This window comes from Filicampus tigris, chromosome 15 (genome assembly GCF_054856515.1).
Source record: "Filicampus tigris isolate MCC_2025a chromosome 15, RoL_Ftig_1.0, whole genome shotgun sequence".
Taxonomy (NCBI): domain Eukaryota; kingdom Metazoa; phylum Chordata; class Actinopteri; order Syngnathiformes; family Syngnathidae; genus Filicampus; species Filicampus tigris.
Genome location: NC_141231.1, coordinates 18,500,209 through 18,518,944, shown reverse-complemented (window position 1 = coordinate 18,518,944; position 18,736 = coordinate 18,500,209). Strand labels below are relative to the sequence as shown.

General features: G+C 46.2%; 4 protein-coding genes across 10 annotated transcripts; 2 read left to right on the top strand and 2 right to left on the bottom strand.

Moving 5' to 3' along the window:
* Positions 1-343: 343 nt before the first annotated feature.
* Positions 344-2,228, bottom strand: dnlz (DNL-type zinc finger). 2 transcript variants are annotated; one of them, XM_086053040.1, is made up of 4 exons: positions 1,531-2,228; positions 1,302-1,441; positions 627-817; positions 344-502 (listed from the first exon to the last, which is right to left on the bottom strand). In XM_086053040.1, exons 1-3 carry the CDS (start codon positions 1,798-1,800, stop codon positions 667-669), a joined length of 561 nt encoding a protein of 186 aa, XP_085909166.1. In that variant the 5' UTR covers positions 1,801-2,228; the 3' UTR covers positions 344-502; positions 627-666. The 2 variants fall into 2 exon arrangements, with proteins under 2 accessions (XP_085909166.1, XP_085909165.1); XM_086053039.1 differs by having other exon boundaries at positions 344-817; positions 1,531-2,224.
* lrrc8aa (leucine rich repeat containing 8 VRAC subunit Aa) lies at positions 597-8,418 on the top strand. 5 transcript variants are annotated; one of them, XM_086053034.1, is made up of 5 exons: positions 597-834; positions 1,281-1,463; positions 2,338-2,529; positions 3,541-5,680; positions 6,358-8,418. In XM_086053034.1, exons 4-5 carry the CDS (start codon positions 3,551-3,553, stop codon positions 6,631-6,633), a joined length of 2,406 nt encoding a protein of 801 aa, XP_085909160.1. In that variant the 5' UTR covers positions 597-834; positions 1,281-1,463; positions 2,338-2,529; positions 3,541-3,550; the 3' UTR covers positions 6,634-8,418. The 5 variants fall into 5 exon arrangements, with proteins under 5 accessions (XP_085909160.1, XP_085909163.1, XP_085909162.1 ...); XM_086053037.1 differs by lacking the exons at positions 597-834; positions 1,281-1,463 and adding an exon at positions 3,473-3,540 and having other exon boundaries at positions 1,573-2,529; positions 3,689-5,680; XM_086053035.1 differs by lacking the exons at positions 597-834; positions 1,281-1,463 and adding an exon at positions 1,576-2,244.
* A 545-nt stretch (positions 8,419-8,963) lies between these two features.
* phyhd1 (phytanoyl-CoA dioxygenase domain containing 1) lies at positions 8,964-14,482 on the top strand. The gene is made up of 10 exons (XM_086054067.1): positions 8,964-9,128; positions 10,054-10,212; positions 10,811-10,886; positions 10,959-11,062; positions 11,823-11,885; positions 12,495-12,516; positions 12,623-12,751; positions 12,813-12,929; positions 13,512-13,638; positions 14,201-14,482. Exons 1-10 carry the CDS (start codon positions 9,096-9,098, stop codon positions 14,247-14,249), a joined length of 879 nt encoding a protein of 292 aa, XP_085910193.1. The 5' UTR covers positions 8,964-9,095; the 3' UTR covers positions 14,250-14,482.
* Positions 14,350-18,668, bottom strand: dolk (dolichol kinase). 2 transcript variants are annotated; one of them, XM_086054065.1, is made up of 2 exons: positions 18,560-18,668; positions 14,350-17,368 (listed from the first exon to the last, which is right to left on the bottom strand). In XM_086054065.1, exon 2 carries the CDS (start codon positions 17,293-17,295, stop codon positions 15,715-15,717), a length of 1,581 nt encoding a protein of 526 aa, XP_085910191.1. In that variant the 5' UTR covers positions 17,296-17,368; positions 18,560-18,668; the 3' UTR covers positions 14,350-15,714. The 2 variants fall into 2 exon arrangements, with proteins under 2 accessions (XP_085910191.1, XP_085910192.1); XM_086054066.1 differs by lacking the exon at positions 18,560-18,668 and adding an exon at positions 18,080-18,550.
* Between the last annotated feature and the right edge of the window lie 68 nt (positions 18,669-18,736).

Here is an 18,736-nt window from a genome sequence, read left to right as displayed (position 1 = left end):
GCAAAATATGTGTAAAATTAACACGTTATCATACATTTCACCTTGATTTTATTTATGACAATTATGAATAATAACCAAACAATTATGCATATCTTTCTGATTTAAATATCTGATGTGGCCTTTGAGCACTTAAATTGGCCGAACCCTGACAATAGCTATGCTTCTACAGGACAAAAATGATCCTTTTTGTTTTACATGAGGTACAAGTTTGAATGTGTTCATTTCCACATTATTCATATTTGGTAACGTGCGTGTTCAAAAATGGATGATCAAAACGTAAATGATGCAGTTAAACGATATGTCAAGGTAAACTCAAAGAAATGCACTTCAGTGACCGTTTTGGGTTCATAATTTAATTTTATTTCTGGTTTTCTGTTCAACTGTTTTATCCCTGAGCAGCACAGGCTAGTGGTTAGCCCGTCTGCCTCATAGTTTTGGCGTTCTGGATCCAAATCTGGAGTTGGGATGTTTTCCTCTGCCGTTGTGTGAGTTTTTCTGGCTTCTTCTCACAAAAAAAAAAAAGCATGTTACTGATGTTAGCTTCAATGATGACCATAAATGTCCAAACGTGTGAATGGATTAGAATAGACTTCAGACCATCCTCCATCCAAATGATGACACGTTACCACTGTAGAAAATATACATCCGACTCGATGATGCGTGAATTCATGTATCTTTATCCGAGTCCTTCTTGTTTGCTGTTTCCTGTTCAGGACGTTTATCCTGGCTGGACTCGGTCAGGACGACTTGAAGGGCATCGCTTCCTCCCAGCCTCCTCACCGTCTCTCCTTTGGCAGCTAGGATCTCCTCAATGTTCCTGACAACGTTTATAGAGTACGTAAAGCGACACAAGATTTAAAATTGTCACCATGGCACTTTCTGCCATTGACCAACAAAATGCTGCACCCATTTTGTGAGGAACTTTTGAAATTCAGCTTTTAGGATGGTATGTTGGGAGTTTATAATACTAAAACTTCACAAATACAGGAGTTTCCGTTTATTCTCTCGTTTCACATATAGCATTTTACTCAACAAATATTACTGGAATTTAGTAAGGGGGGGGGCTTCTCTGCCTCTTCTTATTGCTGTTAATTACACAGCATGTTAGCTGGCATGTTGTGGCACAATGTGGTCCTACACTAAAGGTGAGCAACTCAAAATTCCACTTGTATACTGTAAAAATCCATTAAAAAGAAAAACATTTCTTAAAAATGTGCAATATAGCGGTGTCATGAATGATAAACTGCAATGTGGCAGTTTACGACTATTTTTATTTTTAGGAAGAGTCCCAAGCCACCAACCTCTTCCCTTCCAGATCAGAGAACCAGCCCAGGTTGTCCGCGATAATGTGGTGATTCTTGCATCCCGGACACGTCACGATCACGACACCGTTATGATACGCCTGCTTGGAGATTTTCTGCTTGGATCTGGCGCTGCACACCTACAAAGAGTTCCAATTTGCAGTAAGTCCGTCACTAAGCTTGCCCAACGCTTTGGATTGCACAAATGTGAAGGGGGGAAAAAAAGTACCTTGCATGTGTATACCAGGTGGTAATGTGTTGACTGGAATTTCCCAATAGCCTCACTCGAGAACCTTCTCCAAGTGGTTTGGACTCCTTCCGAGTGTGCCTGAAGACGACCATTACACCGGCCCAAACTAGAAAGACTTGTTATCGGTACAACCGCAGGGTGACAGTGGGGATGAAGTCCACAAACCGACGAACGACACCGAGCGAAAATAATCATCGATCTCGGAATTTGTGGCGATCGTAAACGAGCGAGACAGCCGTGGAGCACCATGATAGTTGTTTACGTCGTTTGGAGCTGCTGGCTCGTCGTGTGTTTATGACGTCGCGTTCGTTCGCCCGTTCATTTGGGGCACAGCATTGCGCATTGTTTTTTTCTGATTTACTACAAGGAACTGTATTCCTTCGTATTACTTTGTATGGATAACAACATTGTTTGTCGGCCATTGTCGCGTTTTCACGAAACCACATCCTGCCGTTAGTCTTTATTTGTTTTATATTTGTGCTTTTCGCTTTTCATATTGGGATACAAGGAAATTTCTGCAAAATCGATCTCGACATTTGAAGCGAACGCAAAAGCAAAAGTTGAGCCAAAGGGACCAACGTTGCTGTCAAATTCGAACGTTATACGTGTTTACAACTCGCGAATTTGTGGTTGCGTCTTCAAGACGGCACGCTGTCTTTTCTGTCAAACTTCCGCCGAGAAAGCGCATAAAAAGTAAAGCCAAGCTATGATCGACCTACATAAGTGTAACACTGTGCTTTTAGTTTGGAAAAGAAAACAGACAAGGAAATGTACTACTTCCGGCAGGCTCGCGCTGGCGGACCAATCAGCGCTGATCTCGGAGCGGGCTCTTCCGGAATCCGTAGCCGTCCGCCTTCTGGAGCTGCTGTCCAACTGGGTCCCCACCAACCGAACCGGTGCCGTCCGGGCGGTCTCGGGGTTGAGAAATGTGTCCCTGGCGTGTGGGACAGCTGAGAGACACCAGCGTCCATAAAAGTGGTGAGTTTTTACTTCCCGGAAGTGAAGCGCTCAGAAAGCGTGGGCAGCGTTGACTCCAGATCTTCCATATTTCCCATGAACGTTTTTTGTACGACTGCTAGTTCCACTTTTGGCCCACTAGTAAGACATTCAACTGAGTATCTTGAATATCAAATAATAGTTCATATGGCATTGATAACCTTCACAAATAAATGCTCAAACGGCCTGCTTTCAATATCCTTGATATCCATCTTAAGGTCCATGTATTAGTGCACTTTGTCCTCAATAAGGGGACAACTTTAATGAGGCAAAGGTGTGCACTTGTTGACAAGCCGCCTGCTCCTAGCACTACCATTGGCGTTCTCTAGTAGCAATAATAGAGCGCAGATGTCAACTAGTGCAATTTTGCCCCATTTGTACCATCTAGTTGTCTAACTAGTATGCCAAGTTCGCCTTACTAGCGTGCGGAAATGTCATATGATAGTGAAAGGCAGTTTGCACCTTTCAGCTGCGCCCTTTTGCACCTTAAACTGAATATCATATAAATGCTAAAACGGCTTACGGGGTTGTCAATTACCTCTACTACTTAAGACAAAGTCCATTCATTGCCAATTTGCTTGATGTAAGACGTTGACACCACCTGTTTTATACATGTGTGTTTGCAATTATGTAATGTATTAGTATGTGATAATATTTCCAACCCCTTGCTTTGGATGGCATCACATGGGATTGTGACATCACCAGCTTGTAAAGAACCAGTTTGACCTAGTTTAACAACAAAACCAAAAACAACAAAAAAACAACTCCCGTTAATAAACTGAGGATTGCGTGAAGCATTTACTTTGAGCTGTAAAGAATGCAAACATGTACGAGCTTCTTCACACATAGGGGAAGTAGCCGATTGCGGTTGACACCCAATGACCTAGACAGAAATTGTAACCCACTCCTTTTCCGCCGACGACAGCGTCTCTGCGTAAAAGGCGAACGCTGGCTCTTCGGAGGCTAACCGGCCGCTTGTCTGCGTCCCTGCAGGTAAGCCGTCATGATTCCCATCACAGAGCTGCGGTACTTTGCCGACACCCAGCCGGCGTACCGTATCCTGAAGCCGTGGTGGGACGTCTTCAACGACTACATCTCGGTGGTCATGTTGATGATCGCCGTGTTTGGCGGCACGCTGCAGATCACGCAGGACAAGATGATCTGCCTTCCCTGTAAGTGGGTCGCCAACGACTCGTGTGAGGCGCCGCCGCCGCCCGGCGGCCCGGCGGCCCCGCGGCAGGGGGAGCCCCGGGGCATTCAGAACGACCTGGACCGCCACCAGTACAGCTACATCGACGCCGTGTGCTACGAGAGCAAGCTGCACTGGTTCGCCAAGTACTTCCCCTACTTGGTACTGCTCCACACGCTGATCTTCCTGGCCTGCAGCAACTTCTGGTTCAAGTTCCCGCGCACCAGCTCCAAACTGGAGCACTTTGTCTCCATCCTGCGAAAGTGCTTCGACTCGCCGTGGACCACCAGGGCGCTGTCGGAGACGGTGGTGGAGGAGCGGGACTCCAAGCCCTCGGGAAAGACGAACGGCTCGGCCGACAAAAAGAGCCCGTACCAGCCGTCGCCCGCCAGCAAGGACGTGGAGGCCAGCGTGCCGGCGCTGCAGAGGACGAGGACCAAAATCGAGCAAGGGATCGTGGATCGATCGGAAACGGGTGTCCTGGACAAGAAGGAGGGGGAGCAGGCCAAGGCTCTTTTCGAAAAGGTGAAGAAGTTCAGGATCCACGTGGAGGAAGGCGACGTCATCCACCGTCTGTACGTGCGTCAGACCATGATCAAAGTCATCATGTTTTTGGTGATCATTAGCTACGCCAGCTACTACGTGTGCTACATCCGCTTCAGCGTCATGTGCACGGTGGAGACGGAGAAACTGACGGGCTTCAGCACCTTCCACTGCGCCCACCCGCTGGCGACGCTCTTCAAGATCCTGGCGTCGTTCTACATCAGCCTGGTGCTGGTCTACGGCCTGATCGCCATGTACACGCTGTGCTGGATGCTGCGGCGCACGCTCAAGCGCTACTCCTTCGAGGCCATCCGCGAGGAGGGCAGCTACAGCGACATCCCCGACCTGAAGAACGACTTCGCCTTCATGCTGCACATGCTGGACCAGTACGACCCGCTCTACTCCAAGCGCTTCGCCGTCTTCCTGTCGGAGGTGAGCGAGAACAAGCTGCGGCAGCTCAACCTCAACAACGAGTGGACGCCGGACAAGCTGCGGCAGCACGTCTCCAAGAACTCCCAGGAGAAGTTGGAGCTGCACCTGTGCATGCTGAGCGGCATCCCCGAGACGGTCTTCGACCTGGTGGAGCTGGAGGGCCTCAAGCTGGAGTTCATCCCCGACGTCACCATCCCGCCCATCGTGGCCAAGCTGGCCAACTTGCGCGAGCTGCGCCTCTACCACACGCCGGCCAAAATCGAGTCGGCCGCCCTGACCTTCCTGCGGGAGAAGCTCAAGTCCCTGCACATCAAGTTCACCGACATCAAGGAGATCCCGCTGTGGATCTACAGCCTCAAGAACCTCGGCGAGCTGCACCTGACCGGCAACCTGAGCGCCGACAACAACCGCTACATCGTCCTGGACGGGCTGCGCGAGCTCAAGAGGCTCAAGGTGCTGCGCCTGAAGAGCAACCTCTACAAGCTGCCGCAGGTGGTGACCGACCTGAGCCCGCACCTCCACAAGCTCTCCATCAACAACGAGGGCACCAAGCTCTTGGTGCTCAACAGCATGAACAAGATGGTCAACCTGAGCGAACTGGAGCTGGTGCACTGCGACCTGGAGCGCATTCCGCACTCCATCTTCAGCCTGCACAACCTGCAGGAGATCAACCTGAAGGACAACAACCTGAAAACCATCGAGGAGATCATCAGCTTCCAGCACCTGCGCCGCCTGGTGTGCCTCAAGCTCTGGTACAACCAGATCGCCTACATCCCCATTCAGATCGGCACCCTCAGCAACCTGGAGAAGCTCTACCTCAATCGGAACAAGATCGAGAAGCTGCCTAGCCAGCTCTTCTTCTGCCACAAGCTGCGCTTCTTGGACTTGAGTCACAACAACTTGACCGTCATCCCGGCCGACGTGGGCTTGCTCCAGAACCTGCAGCACTTTGCCGTCACAGAAAACAGAGTAAGAAGCGCTCCGCCGGGGGGGGGGGGGGGTGGTCGGGGGGGACGTTGCCTTGATTTAATCTTGGGTGAGGCTCCGAGACGCTTGGCGAAAACCAAATCGGGCCAAAATCAAAGCAATTTTTGGACCATCATTTTAGTACTTTGCTTCAGGTTCTTGGGTTGAATTTGGTCGCGTTTCTCGCCTTCGTCAAACTTTTTCGTACGGTGTAAGGCATGTTCCACAATGCAAGATTTTTATGAACAACTCAAGGCAATAAACGGACCTCCCGGCCGGCTCGCCGACACTCTGGCAAGATGGCGAAACGCATCTTGGCAAAAGCCAGGCCTTCAAAATAAAAGCCTGTCAGTAAAATAATCCTTTTCCTCCTTTTCCTCGTGGTGGCTGATGCAGCAGTCCAGGTACGAAAACTGAGACACATTTTTGTTTTTTAAATCGGTGAAAACCGAATCGTAAAAACTAGGGCAGAAAAAAACGGGTTGCACTCTGCTGTCCTGTGTTAAAAACATAGATGCCATAAAACGTAATGTAACGTTTACCCAGTGTCGACTCGACGTAGTCACTTTTACAACTCCCTACCTTCGTCGCGACTGCTACAGTAAATGTCCGATTCCCAGCGGTGGCTTCCTTTAAAGCGCTCCGCCTTCCTCCCCCACCCCCCCCCCCCCCCCCCCCAGATCGAGACGCTGCCGACGGAATTGTTCCAGTGTAAGAAGCTGCGTGTGCTGCAGCTGGGCAACAACTGCCTGGAGACGCTGCCGGCGTGCGTGGGCGAGCTGGCCGGCCTGACCCAGCTGGAGCTGCGCGGCAACAACCTGGAGGGCCTGCCGCCCGAGCTGGGCGAGTGTCGGCTGCTGGCGCGCAGCGGCCTGGCGGTGGAGGAGAAGCTCTTTAACACGCTGCCGCCTGAGGTCAAGGAGCAGCTGCTGGGCACAGAAAAGGAGAAAGCGTGATGGCTTTTCGATTATTTTTTTTTTTTGTATTGCCTTTGGAAGGTAAGTGGAAGCCGTGCACCGTTTATGAAGAAAGCCTTGAATGTTCATCACACATGCTCCGGTCCATGTGATCTTAACACTTTTGGCCTTAAAAGTCGATAAGGACTGAGTTGCCTAGCGTGCGGCGTGCCACCCGGGCTCTGTGCCAAGCCCCCTTGCCTCCCCGCCTTTTTAATGAGCATGTTTAAGTCTTTTTCTTCCTTTTTGCATGGACTATTGCAATGCTTATGTGCCAATGGAGCAGAATGGACATCAATATGGAACTGGTGAAATGGAATGAGACACGGGTTGTGTTTGTAATCATTCACTCATCCCCTACTCCCTGAACACTATATAGGGCCTTTTATGCTGTGAACTTCATAGTTCACTCATCAAATAAAAAGTCGTTTTGGAATGCTACGCATTCACTGCCGTGGACGTTTATATTTGTCAATTGTCCAATCTGCCAGTTTACTGCCACAGGCGTATATATATTTCATCGACACGTTTTTCAACAGGTACGTGGTCGGTCTCTCCTAGCAAAATGACCACCAACAAAAGCACTTTACATCCATCCGTGTTGCGATGTGTTGCTTTTTCTGTACCGGCGCAATGCATCAGCGGATAGATTGCTTTTCTAGCGATCATTGTGTCAAGATGTATTGTATAACCGACAGTCACTAAACATTCCAACAGCACTACAAATGTCTATCTCACTATATAAGGCCAACACAGCCACGGTCAGTCATGTTTACATGATTCTACGGCCGTCTCGTTTTTAGCTTTCGCAAGCTAACTGGACATTTTAGCTGTTTTCGAGCAAATTACACACCACATCCGGCACAGCCTTGAATTTCCCCACGTGGCTTAGCATGTTGCTAACATGGCCTTAACTTCTGTGTTTTTTTTTTTTTTTTTTTTAATCTCTTAATTCAAGCTATGCCACTTTGCCGCACTAAACGTTTCCCCAGGCCCGGAATGCGTTCTTTCAGCCGCCAGATTTTTTTTGTATTTTGATTTTACTATCAAACAGTTGACAAGTATCGATTTAACACAGTGTTTTGTGCAATAGTTGACAACAACAACAAAAAAATGTATGTATTGTGGGATCTGTTAGGGTCCAAAACAATCCTTGCAGCATTCCATATTTGGAAATGGTCCTTTCATAAGAAGTAATGTTCTGTTGTTGTTGTTGTTTTTTTTTAATTATCATCACTATCATAACAAAACCAGATGCTCAGGCAACATTTAAAGTCTGTGGTTCCTAAACTTTGTTAGGCCAGGGCATACATTTAAAAAAAAATGTCACATATATACTGAATTAATGATGAACTCGTCTGAATTTACTCACAAATTTACACAGTGTTAAATGTGGGCCTGGTTAGTTGAACACAAAGACAACGAGGCACTCTAAAGTGGCCACTCCAGTACGAAAACGTCTTGATTTTTTTAAACAGAAGAATTACTAGGCTCATCCGTCTTCTCTCTGTGACATGCATGTACTCGGGGGCGACAACGAGGCTCTCTAAAGCAACCACGGCAATGGAGTATGTGAAGGGAACAGGGACAGAACACATGGGAACGGTTTTAAATGATGGGAAACAAATAATGTCTCATTTTTGTCAGTGCAGGGAAGCCATACTGCAAGTGCGAAGTCAATGTTTTTGAATGTAAATTTGAAATGTAATTGAAAACAAAAATCACGCCTTTATTGATTGTTGCACTTTTTGTACTATTGTGACACAATAAATTGTCTCAACACTTGTTGTTGTAGTTATATTTCATAAATGTTCTGAACTCCCGTCATGCGTGGCAGTGTTTAAACATTATAGATTTAAGCACAAAAAATGTTCCACCGAGCATGTCATTTCTTGACATAAAAATCTGCTATCTTAATGCTAACATATAAAGGGAAAGCCCTTAGACAAGCTAACGCAAGCAAGCATTGATGTTATATTTCTAAACCTTCAAACTGCTATTGAACACACGCGGAGAAGCAACACGAAGTTTACAAACGACAGTGACGTTATTGTACTGTTGGGTGCCTTCTCTGCCTCTTCTTCCTGCCAATTACGCTGTATTTCGCTCTTAATATTTAATATGTTCATATTTTTAATGGTGGTCCTTCCTTGGTTTAAAAAAGGTTGAGCGCTACTGGTAACCTAGACGCTATACAAAAGTGAATTGGAAGCGCAACGAAATAGCCACTAGAGGGTAGTAGAAAACGGATATGCTCGTTTTCAATTTTGCTGCGGGACTAAAATCCGATTAGGATGAGTCGGGTTCAACGGGGCGTGATGACGTAGAAGCGGTGGAACGTTCCCGGAAGTCAGATACTCGCTCACTCAGCCAGCCAATCGCTAAGCCCGTTTGTGGCTCTTCCTCCTCCTCGTCTTCCAAGTCTGCACAATTTTTGGGGTTTTCGCAGCCGTGAAGACAACATGGATTTTATAAGCGATCGAGATGTGCAAAAGGTGAGCAATGCAATCAGCAACAGCATTATCATCATCATCATCATCATCATCATTCGGAAAAGGTTTGCCGTGTTTCGCTTGTTGAGTTTGATTACATAAACAGTTGGCAGGCGCAGCCAATCGGAGCGACCCGAATGCAAGCGGCAACTCTTGCGAATATAGAATACTAGAAATACTTAATGCTGGCTTGTGCACTTTTTTTATGTAGAGTATCCTGAGCTGCTGATCTGTTTGCAATTAAGAGAAGAAGAATAGGAATTTTTTTTTGCACAACTGTATTTAACAAAATCATAGCGACAAAATAAAAATTATCTACTGTATTTTGATGAACTACTCAGTCATTTGAAAAAAAATAAAGTTTTAGTTAAATACGGGCTGTACGTAATTAAATACACAAAAGTCCACTGAGTTTTTTTTCTTCAAATTATTAGAATACACGAAAAAGAAAAACATTTTTTAAACAATAATAAAGTATGCAGAAAAATCCAAAGCATTCAAAACATTCTTTTTAAAAAGATACACACAAGCTTACCATACACCAACATGAAATTGAAATGTAAAGACAGGCAAAAAAGGACTACTTTGTTTTTCAAAAGAAAAGTAATTTTGAATACACAAAAAGTCACATACATCCATACGTGCACACAAATCGAATTCAAGTGATATTTATTTCAATAAATTGATGAAGAAAATGTATATTTCTAAATTCAATGGTCAATTGTAAAAAAATAAACAGATAATTACAAATATTTAAAGTACTGCTAAAACGGATTACCATGAAAAAAAAAGACTTTTCTTTGACTTCTTTTGTTTTGTACCCGTTGAGTGTGAATCTAACCATAGAATAGGAAATAAATCCCTTTTGAGGATTTCCCATGAAAAATCGTATGAGAGCTGTGGTGTCCTGTGTGTGTGTGTTTGGTAGTACTTGGAGGACGGCTACGTGGTCCTGGACGAGCTACTGACGCCGGACGAGTGTGACGAGCTGCGTCAGCGGATGTCGGAGATCGTGGACGTGATGGACGTACCGGCGCACTGCCGCACCACTTTTTCCACGTACCAACACGAGCAGCTCATAAAGCAGGTCAGTAGTGGCTTCAGTGCCGGCAAGTAATCAAGTACAAATACTTTGGGTTGAAGGAGATTTCTCATCTATTGAGTTTTTTCATTTTTATCTTACGTACTGGATTTCTGTTTCATGCTTTCCTTGACGCCATACTCGCAGGTACAATATGCGGTCCGCTTATTTTATACCTCTCATTTGTTGCTAGGCGGAATTCGTAAGGACAGGATAAATTGGCAACAATGCCTTTTTTTTCCCATTAGCATGCCATCTACTGGATGTGTTTGGCACTGTCCAATTGTTTCCCCATTACATGGCAGAATTCGTGGGTTGCAATCGTTTCAGCCCCAAAGGGCAATAAATATCATTTTCGTAAAATGGAATCACACTATTATGTAGGAGAATACCACCCTCCTTTTTTTTTTTTTTCAATTATTGCGCCATCCATTCCATGTGTTTTTGCACTGTTCTGTGTTCGTATTTTTTTTCATCACTTGTTGCTATGTCGAAATGGTGGGTCACAATCATTTGTCCCAGAGTGTCAAAAACACTTTTTTTGGGGGGTGAGTGGTGCATCTAAATGAACTGTCCAGTCAGCTGTTGTGCGTTTGATCGGCAGGGAAACGCAGACTATTTCATCACCAGTGGAGATAAGATCCGCTTTTTCTTCGAGAAGGGAGTTTTTGATGACAAAGGTCAGTCGGTGTATTTATTGGCTCCTCAATCACTTCAGTAAAGTGTCTTTTTTTTTTTTTTTGCACCCACAGGAGAATTTGCGGTGCCCAAGCATCGATCGCTCAATAAAGTGGGACACGCGCTACATGCCTATGAACCTTTGTACACTAAAGTGACACATTCAGCCAAAGTTCAGGTGAGAAAGTAACCAGGCCCGAGAGTGCGCCATTAACTTATTACATACAACTGAAATGCTCTCATACACACAAGTTTATTTCACTCAGCTACACTATTGAAACTAACAAAATAAATCCAATCAAAACTTTTGTTAATTAAATAAAATAAAAACAAACCAAAATGTTTTAAAAAGAAAAATAACTGAAGCTACATTTGACCTGTATAAAACTAGTTATAATCATCACTAACTTGCAATAAAATGTCCTTTGTTTTAGTTTTGGTCAGTTAATATCAAACATGAGCTTTCGGGGTTGATTTTAAAGTACAGTATTTATTTCACTATTGGTGTACATCCATAGCTAGAAAAGGAGGAAAGTCAGTCCATATATTAAAACAAAACAAAACAAAACAAAAAAAACGAATTAAACAACTAAACTAAAATGAAGCTTTTTTGAACAAATCAAAACGAACAAACTTGATCTGAAAATAAAATAAAACTAACTGAATTCAAAAAACTAATTTCAAAACTATAATGAAAAATCCCAAACTATTATAAGCCTGACACACACAAGTGAATTTCTTTCCACTTATGTACATATGTGGGAAAAAAAAATTCAGTCGTCGTCGAAGTGAGCGAAAAAAAAATATTGCTTATGCGTATGAGAGCACGTCACTAGCGTTTCTGAAAGCATTCGTTCCACTTGTGAATGTCATGTGTGAGAGCATTTGCGTAGTGTGTGTGTAAGAGGTTACTCACGGCGTTGTCATCCTCTACTCAGGGCATGGCCAGGAAGCTTGGGCTGGTTCATCCGGTCATTCTGCAGAGCATGTACATCTTCAAGGTCAACCAACACAACATGCACTTTACATGCCAAAGGCAAACACCATGCAATTTTTTTCAAATCAAATATTTGTCGATGGGGTATGTTACAATATTTAATTCATCATTACAATATTTATGAAAGCCAATCTATTTCAATATGTATGTAGAAGTTTTCCTGTATTTTTAAATACTATATTAATATGAATGTTTTGGATTTTTTTAAAGAAATATTAGTTACATATAAAGTCATTGTGTGTTTATGCTTTTTTTTTTTTTTACAATATTTTAGATTCTCATTCTCAATATAAAGATTCTCAATGTAAATGTGATATTTATGCACACATTTCAATTTAGATACAAAAATCGTTACATATACAATACTGCATTTTTTTCCATGCTTTAAAAAAAATATTTACATGATTTAATGCATGTGATATATTTACATTATTTCAATATTACAGTATTTTCAGCACATACATTTTTGTACAGCCTTACATAGATTTTTTTTTTGTACAATGTTACCAAATTTTAGTCTAAGCATCTCTATATTCATGATATTCATATGTAGCAGTATTTGTTTTGTCATTTTGATTTTTACAATATCTTTTTTTGTTTTCTCCCCTTCCAGCAACCTGGAATTGGCGGAGAAGGTCGGAACAATGTTAAATCGAATTGAATGAATATCCAAGGCAAGATGTGATCTTTGAATATATACTTCAGCTAATTTCATTCATTAATTTGTTTCATGCCCCCTAGTGACGCCGCACCAGGATGCCACCTTCTTGTACACGGAGCCCCTGGGGAGGGTGGTGGGCCTGTGGGTGGCCCTGGAGGACGCCACCGTCAACAACGGCTGCCTGTGGTTCCTGCCGGGCTCGCACAACAGTAAGCGGACACTTGATTAGGCACACCCACGCAATCTAATCCTTGCCCTGCCCCCGTGCAGGCGGCGTGACTCGGCGGATGGTGAGGACGCCGCCAGGCACCTTCCCCCTGACGGACTTCATCGGCACGGAGCGGGACTACGACGGCGACAAGTTTGTCCCGGTAGAAGTTAAAAAAGGTATGTCCAGACTTATTTTAAAGAGATATATTTTGCGGAATGTCCCAGCCTTCAAGTTTCATGCAAGGTACTATGACGGAAATCAAGCAAGTAATTCCCAACGGTATGCTTGCCATACGATGGAGGGAATAATGAACAGTTCCAAGTAGCAGCCAAGTGTTTGCATAAAACCTTCTGCTCAAAAAAAAGCCAACTAGAATAGCAAAACTTTATTGTGACAGTTTTTTTCAGCTGGACCTCAGTCAAAGTTGAGGGAATTATGAACAGTTCCAACACTGAATGTGTTAGCACAAAACCTTCTGCTTGAAGGGGGGGAAAAAAGTCAGAAAAAGCCTGCTAGAACATCTGAACTTAATTTGTTTTTTTTTTTTCTTCTGATTGGGGTGTGCACAGTTTCCCACTTGTGCAAACGCATTATCTCAGTTGTTGAGTATTACTTCCCCTCTCATAAAGCTAACAATAAAAAAAAAGTAGTTTTACACAAATGTATTGGTCTAATTTTGTCTGTATCACCAAAACTTGGCATTAGACCAGAGGTGTGTAGACTTTTGATATGCACTGTATCGATGTAATAATGTGCAGGCGGCGTGGTGCTGATCCACGGCCAAGTGGTGCACCGCAGCGCCGAGAACATGTCGGAGGACTCGCGCCACGTGTACACCTTCCACCTGATGGAGGCGCACCAAACCCGCTGGAGTCCAGACAACTGGTCAGACCTTCAAACACAGAAACACATCGATTTCATGGAAAGCAGGGATAGGCAACTTCAATGATGGATGGGGGCCACCACAATTTTACATCAGCGCTATTCAACAACGTTGAAAAGCGAACGAGTTTATCATTTGAAAAAAGACAGGAGACAGAAACTAGCCCCATTTTGTGTTTTTTTTTTTTCCCAGCATAAAAATGACCATTCGAGGATGGCACAAAACTGCAGAACAATAACCCAACATTAAGTGCACAAACACATTTTGTGCATTTTTTTCTCAAATCAACTCACTCAAAATTGTAATATTTAGATACTATGCTTGTCCTACATGTCATTCCTAATCTGCAAAAAAAAAAATGATTAGGCCTGCTCACGTTGTACTTGTACAGTAGTAGACCCGGTCAAAGTGCAGCTCAACCATGTCTGCCATCTTGTAGAGAATGGTGGGGCCACTCCGAGTGTGAGTGAGGGCCACATGCAGTTGTGTACACAATTTCCGCCCCGTCAAAAAAAAAATCCTATATGATTGGTTCAAATTGTTCCCATTTTTTTTTTCTTTCAGGCTGCAGCCCACTGAAGAACTTCCTTTCCCGCCTCTTTACACCAAATGAGGGACCGGATGACGGTTTGTTCCCAGCTGTTATTAAAACCATTTATACAAAAAGAATGGTGGAGGAGGGGGGAGTGGAGAGTATTGATGAACACAACTGATATTTGTGCATGTACTTTAATTGTCAGGATTATCGTCGAAACAGGATATTTGTACAAATGATCATTTATTTTCAATTACTTTTCACACGAATGGAAATGGATTCAGTTCAATAAAGTTTCATCGGTTCCGTCAGTCGCACATCGTGGTGCGCTCCTCATGCAACGTGACATGAATTAAAAAAAAAAAAAAAAAACATGCTCATGCTGTTTGTCCAAAGGAAACATTCAATCAAGATTGATGGAGTACAAAAAAATGGCCCCCAAAAAAAGAGAGCTGTAGAATTAAAAATCGGAAATATATGAAGAGGTCCCATTTAAATTCACCAAAAACAAAAATGTCAACTTTACTTTCACATGCCATGACATGATTAATAATGTGAAAATTAAAAATACTGATAATGTAGAAAATAGTCACTGCAAATAGTTTGACATTCTTTTTGAAAAAAAGAAAAAAAAAAAAGAGGTCCCATGAAACTTGCAATGATAACGCCTAATTCCCTTTCACGCGCAATATGGCGTGAGATGCTCACATGTTCGATGGAAACATTTAATAATCATCGTTTGAGGGGCGAAACAACAAAAAAAACTCCATAAATCATTGAAGAGGAACCATGAGACCTGAAAAAAAAAAAAAGCAGGGACATGATCATGTTACAATTGAGGATAAGGAGGAAACATTCAATTTTTTTCCCTCGAAAAAATATAAGAGGTCCTGTGAAACCTGCAAAAATAAAGTCTGTGTTTCTTCCCCATGCAAGATGAAAAGAAGGAAGCATTCAATCACCATTTGGAGTGGGAAAAAAAAAAAAAAAAAATCAGTAAATGCGGGCGATAGAAGCTTTTTAAATAAGAATAAATAGTGAACGAGGCCAGAGCCTCGTCAAAAATCAGTGCTTTGCCGCCATCTTGTTTTTTGTTTTTTTTAGGTGTCCGTCGATTATTCCCAGATTTCCGCTGTTCCCATTTCACTATCTTGTGTTTTCTTAAAGTTCTGTGTCACTTTATTAACTCATTCAATCCCAAGTGCGTACTCCAATATAGTTTTTGTTTTTAATTTCACGTGCTAGAATAAAGGAGTATGTGAAAATGCTAAGGTTCAAACTGCGCAGAATGTTTCCAAGAAAATGAATGTCTCGGTTTGTTTTGACTTGGTGTGAAAAGTTTGAGAAGTGCATTTCTCGTTTTATTCTGAAACGCCAACCCAAGGCGTCGTTTCTCCATCTTTGTGTGAGTAGGTTGACGTGGAATAAAAGGAAGGCCGTTTGTAGGCATGACATCCGCCTCGCTCGCTCGCTCGCTGGCTGGCTTTTCCCACACGCGGCGGCTCGATGGCGCCGCCCGCCGCCGGCCGCTCTCGCCGCCCCGTCAGAGCGCGAGCAGGATGAGCAGGTAGAGCGGCAGCAGCAGGTTGTCAATCTGCGAGGTGTACGCCTCCAGCATGGCCACCAGCGCCACCGAGCCCAGGATCCACGAGTAGGCGCCGTCGAGGTCCACGGCGGCGTCCAAAAGGAGCAGCGCGGCCACGCCGACGATCTGGGCCAGAACCGAGGTGGCCGTGCCCTCCACGGTCTTCTTGGTGCCGGGCCAGCGGATCTCGCCCAGCGCGCTTCCGAACACCGACGCCGCCGCGTCGCCGACGCCCACCGCCAGCACGCCGGCGTAGGGCGCCAGGCCGCCGGCCCCGGGCAGCGCCCCCTTGGGGGCGCACGGCCCCGGGAAGAGCCAGATGGGCAGCGCCATGCCCAGCAGGAGGTAGAGGTGGGTGAGGATGAGCGGGCCCGAGTCGCGCTCGTCCAGGAACAAGGTGAGCATCTGGCGGAGAGGCCGGCCCAGCGGCTTGATCCGGAAGTAGCGCACGTACTCCAGGAAGAGGAAGACGGCCAGGCAGCCCGCCGAGGCCACGTGCAGCAGCCGGCGGTCGTACAGGAGCCCCGGGACGAAGGTGGCCACCGCGATGACGTGGAAGTACTTGCGCACCGCCGTGGAGGCCCGGTGCTTCTTGGAGCCGGCGCGGCGCCGGTAGTTCTGCTGCAGTACCACGCAGGTGGCGGCCAAGCACAGCGCCGCCCAGTACGCCACCAGTGCCAGGCGGCGGCGGTTGAAGGTGACAAAGTCCCACAGCCACATGAGGGGGTGGCGGCCGACGAAGAGCGCCAGCCACGGCATGAGGACGCCCAGGCCCAGCACGGCCGTCATGGTGTGGAAGAAGAGCGACGACACCCAGGTCTCCGACTCCATGAAGCAGAAGAGCAGCGCGAAGACCACGCCCAGCAGGAGCGAGCCCACCACCAGCACGGGCAGCAGGTAGTGGACCGGGTCGCCCCCCTTGGCCTCGGCCCAGCTCAGCGAGCGCTTGAGCAGCTGGTTGACCGCCAGGCTGACGCCGCCCACCAGCAGGAGCGCCTCGCCGGGCGTGAAGCAGCGCGGCAGCAGGTAGAGCACGATGAGGCTGAGGTACACGAAGATCAGCAGCACCTCCAGAACCTCGATCACCTCCGCCACCGTCAGGGTCTGCTTGACGGTGTACAAAATGGCGCCGGCCGAGAGGCCGGCCACCGCGCAGGTGTCGGTGGGCACCGGTCTCGTGATGCCCAGCGCGATCAGCGACAGGAAGAGCGCCAGCACCATGCCGCTCACCGTCACCACCGTGGCGAAGCGCTCCAGGTGGACGCTGCCCGCCGAGGCGCACTTGGCCCGCAGCACCAGGCCCAGGAGCGGCATCACCATGGAGGCCGGGACCACGCCGCTGTTGGCGCCGGGGCGGAACTGGAAGACGGCGCCGCCCGACTTGAGCAGACGGTCCCACTTGTGCTGCACGTAGAAGGCCTGGACCAGCAGGGCCACGGCGCACCACGAGTGCTGGTTCCACAGCGCCGCGTGGACGCACAGGACCACCGCCGACACCGCCGCCGACTCCACCAGAACCGGGTTGACGTGCGCCGTCATCGCTGCGGGCGGGCGGGCTCGCGATCCACCAAGGCCGCCGTCCGTCACTTCTTCATTCGGCCCAACGCTCGCTCTGAGAAAACAGTTCGGTCGGAAGATGAAACACGGGTGTCAGACTCAAGGCCCGGGGGCCGGATCTGAGCCGCCCACAGAAGCCAGTCAAGCGGGCCTACTGGGGCCGCAGCCGTCAAATTGTTTTACAATTGATTCATTCATGAATCAAGTGATCAGTTACAATCGCTACTCGCGCGACATCGTTTCCATGAGATCTGACTTCAAAATTCAGTTTGTTGTTCAAAATAGACACCGCTAGCCTTTCCCAGCTGTCTTCGGGCAGTGGGCTGGGGACACCCCGAATTGGTTGCCAGCCAATCGCAGGGCACACAGAGACAAACAAACATCAAACACAACAAACACAAAAACACCTAGGGGCAATTTAGAGAGTCCAATCAACTTACCATGCATGTTTTTGGAATGTGGGAGGAAACCGGAGTACCCGGAGAAAACCCACGCAGGCACGGGGAGAACATGCAAACTCCACACAGGGAGGTCAGGGCCGGGATCGAACCCACGACCTCTGAACTGTGAGGCGGACGTGCTAACCAGTCGACCACTGTGCCGCCCGACCAAACAATCAGACGACTGAAAAATGATGGCATCATCAGCGAAGGACAAATTTGAAATTTGAAAAAAAACAAAACAAAAAAACAGTCCCATTATATAGTTTAAATTACATAGCAACAACACAGAAACAAAACAAAATAATCTACATCCTCATACATACCTATTCTGGACTTGGTAATAAATTACAGTACGGTACTCCAATTTCAAAAGAACAAATGTGAGAATTTAAGATGTAGATGTAGGCCCGCAGAGAAGGCCTTGCTTGTCCTGACTGCTCGTCACTGTGTAAATCACTGCTTCCTGGGTGAACCTTTACACACTTACATTTACCCTCACATGCAGACACGCGCGCGCGTTGCACAATAACCTCTTGTTCCCGTAGGGGGTTGCAAGTTGAGCTTTTACCCCTTGAGGCTGAGGAGGTTTTAGTAAAGTGCTATTTTCTGCAAGTCTGACGAAAAATAACGGGCAAAATGTTCGGGATATTTATTACGTATCAGCGAGATTTTCAGAGATGCTGCAGGCTACCAACACAACACAGCAGACTCTGCGCTATCCTCAATGCTACACGGCAAATAATAAACATCGAAACAATCGCCATAAGCTCCGAGGATGCACAGAGAGTCAGAATAATACGTACCGCGTTATTGCGTTGTCATGTGGACGAAGCAAGTGCGGAGGGCGTCTTACTTCTTTCCCTTTGTCAGCGATCAGTCGTCTCTCAGCCAGTAAGAGGCCGCCATGTTTGACAGCCGGGTCACGTGATATCGCCACTGTCATTGCCTCATATTTATTTATTTGTTTAAATTAATGAATT

Coding starts and splice junctions, on each gene's coding strand:
- dnlz (XM_086053040.1), bottom strand. CDS start 1,800: ATGGTGCTCCACGGCTGTCTCGCTCGTTTACGATCGCCACAAATTCCG. Junction 1,442..1,530: donor ACCTGGTATACACATGCAAG/GTACTTTTTTTC, acceptor AACTCTTTGTAG/GTGTGCAGCGCCAGATCCAA. Junction 818..1,301: donor TCTGATCTGGAAGGGAAGAG/GTTGGTGGCTTG, acceptor AAACGTTGTCAG/GAACATTGAGGAGATCCTAG.
- lrrc8aa (XM_086053034.1), top strand. CDS start 3,551: ATGATTCCCATCACAGAGCTGCGGTACTTTGCCGACACCCAGCCGGCG. Junction 5,681..6,357: donor TTGCCGTCACAGAAAACAGA/GTAAGAAGCGCT, acceptor CCCCCCCCCCAG/ATCGAGACGCTGCCGACGGA.
- phyhd1 (XM_086054067.1), top strand. CDS start 9,096: ATGGATTTTATAAGCGATCGAGATGTGCAAAAG. Junction 9,129..10,053: donor GCGATCGAGATGTGCAAAAG/GTGAGCAATGCA, acceptor TGTGTTTGGTAG/TACTTGGAGGACGGCTACGT. Junction 11,886..12,494: donor AGAGCATGTACATCTTCAAG/GTCAACCAACAC, acceptor CTCCCCTTCCAG/CAACCTGGAATTGGCGGAGA.
- dolk (XM_086054065.1), bottom strand. CDS start 17,295: ATGACGGCGCACGTCAACCCGGTTCTGGTGGAGTCGGCGGCGGTGTCG.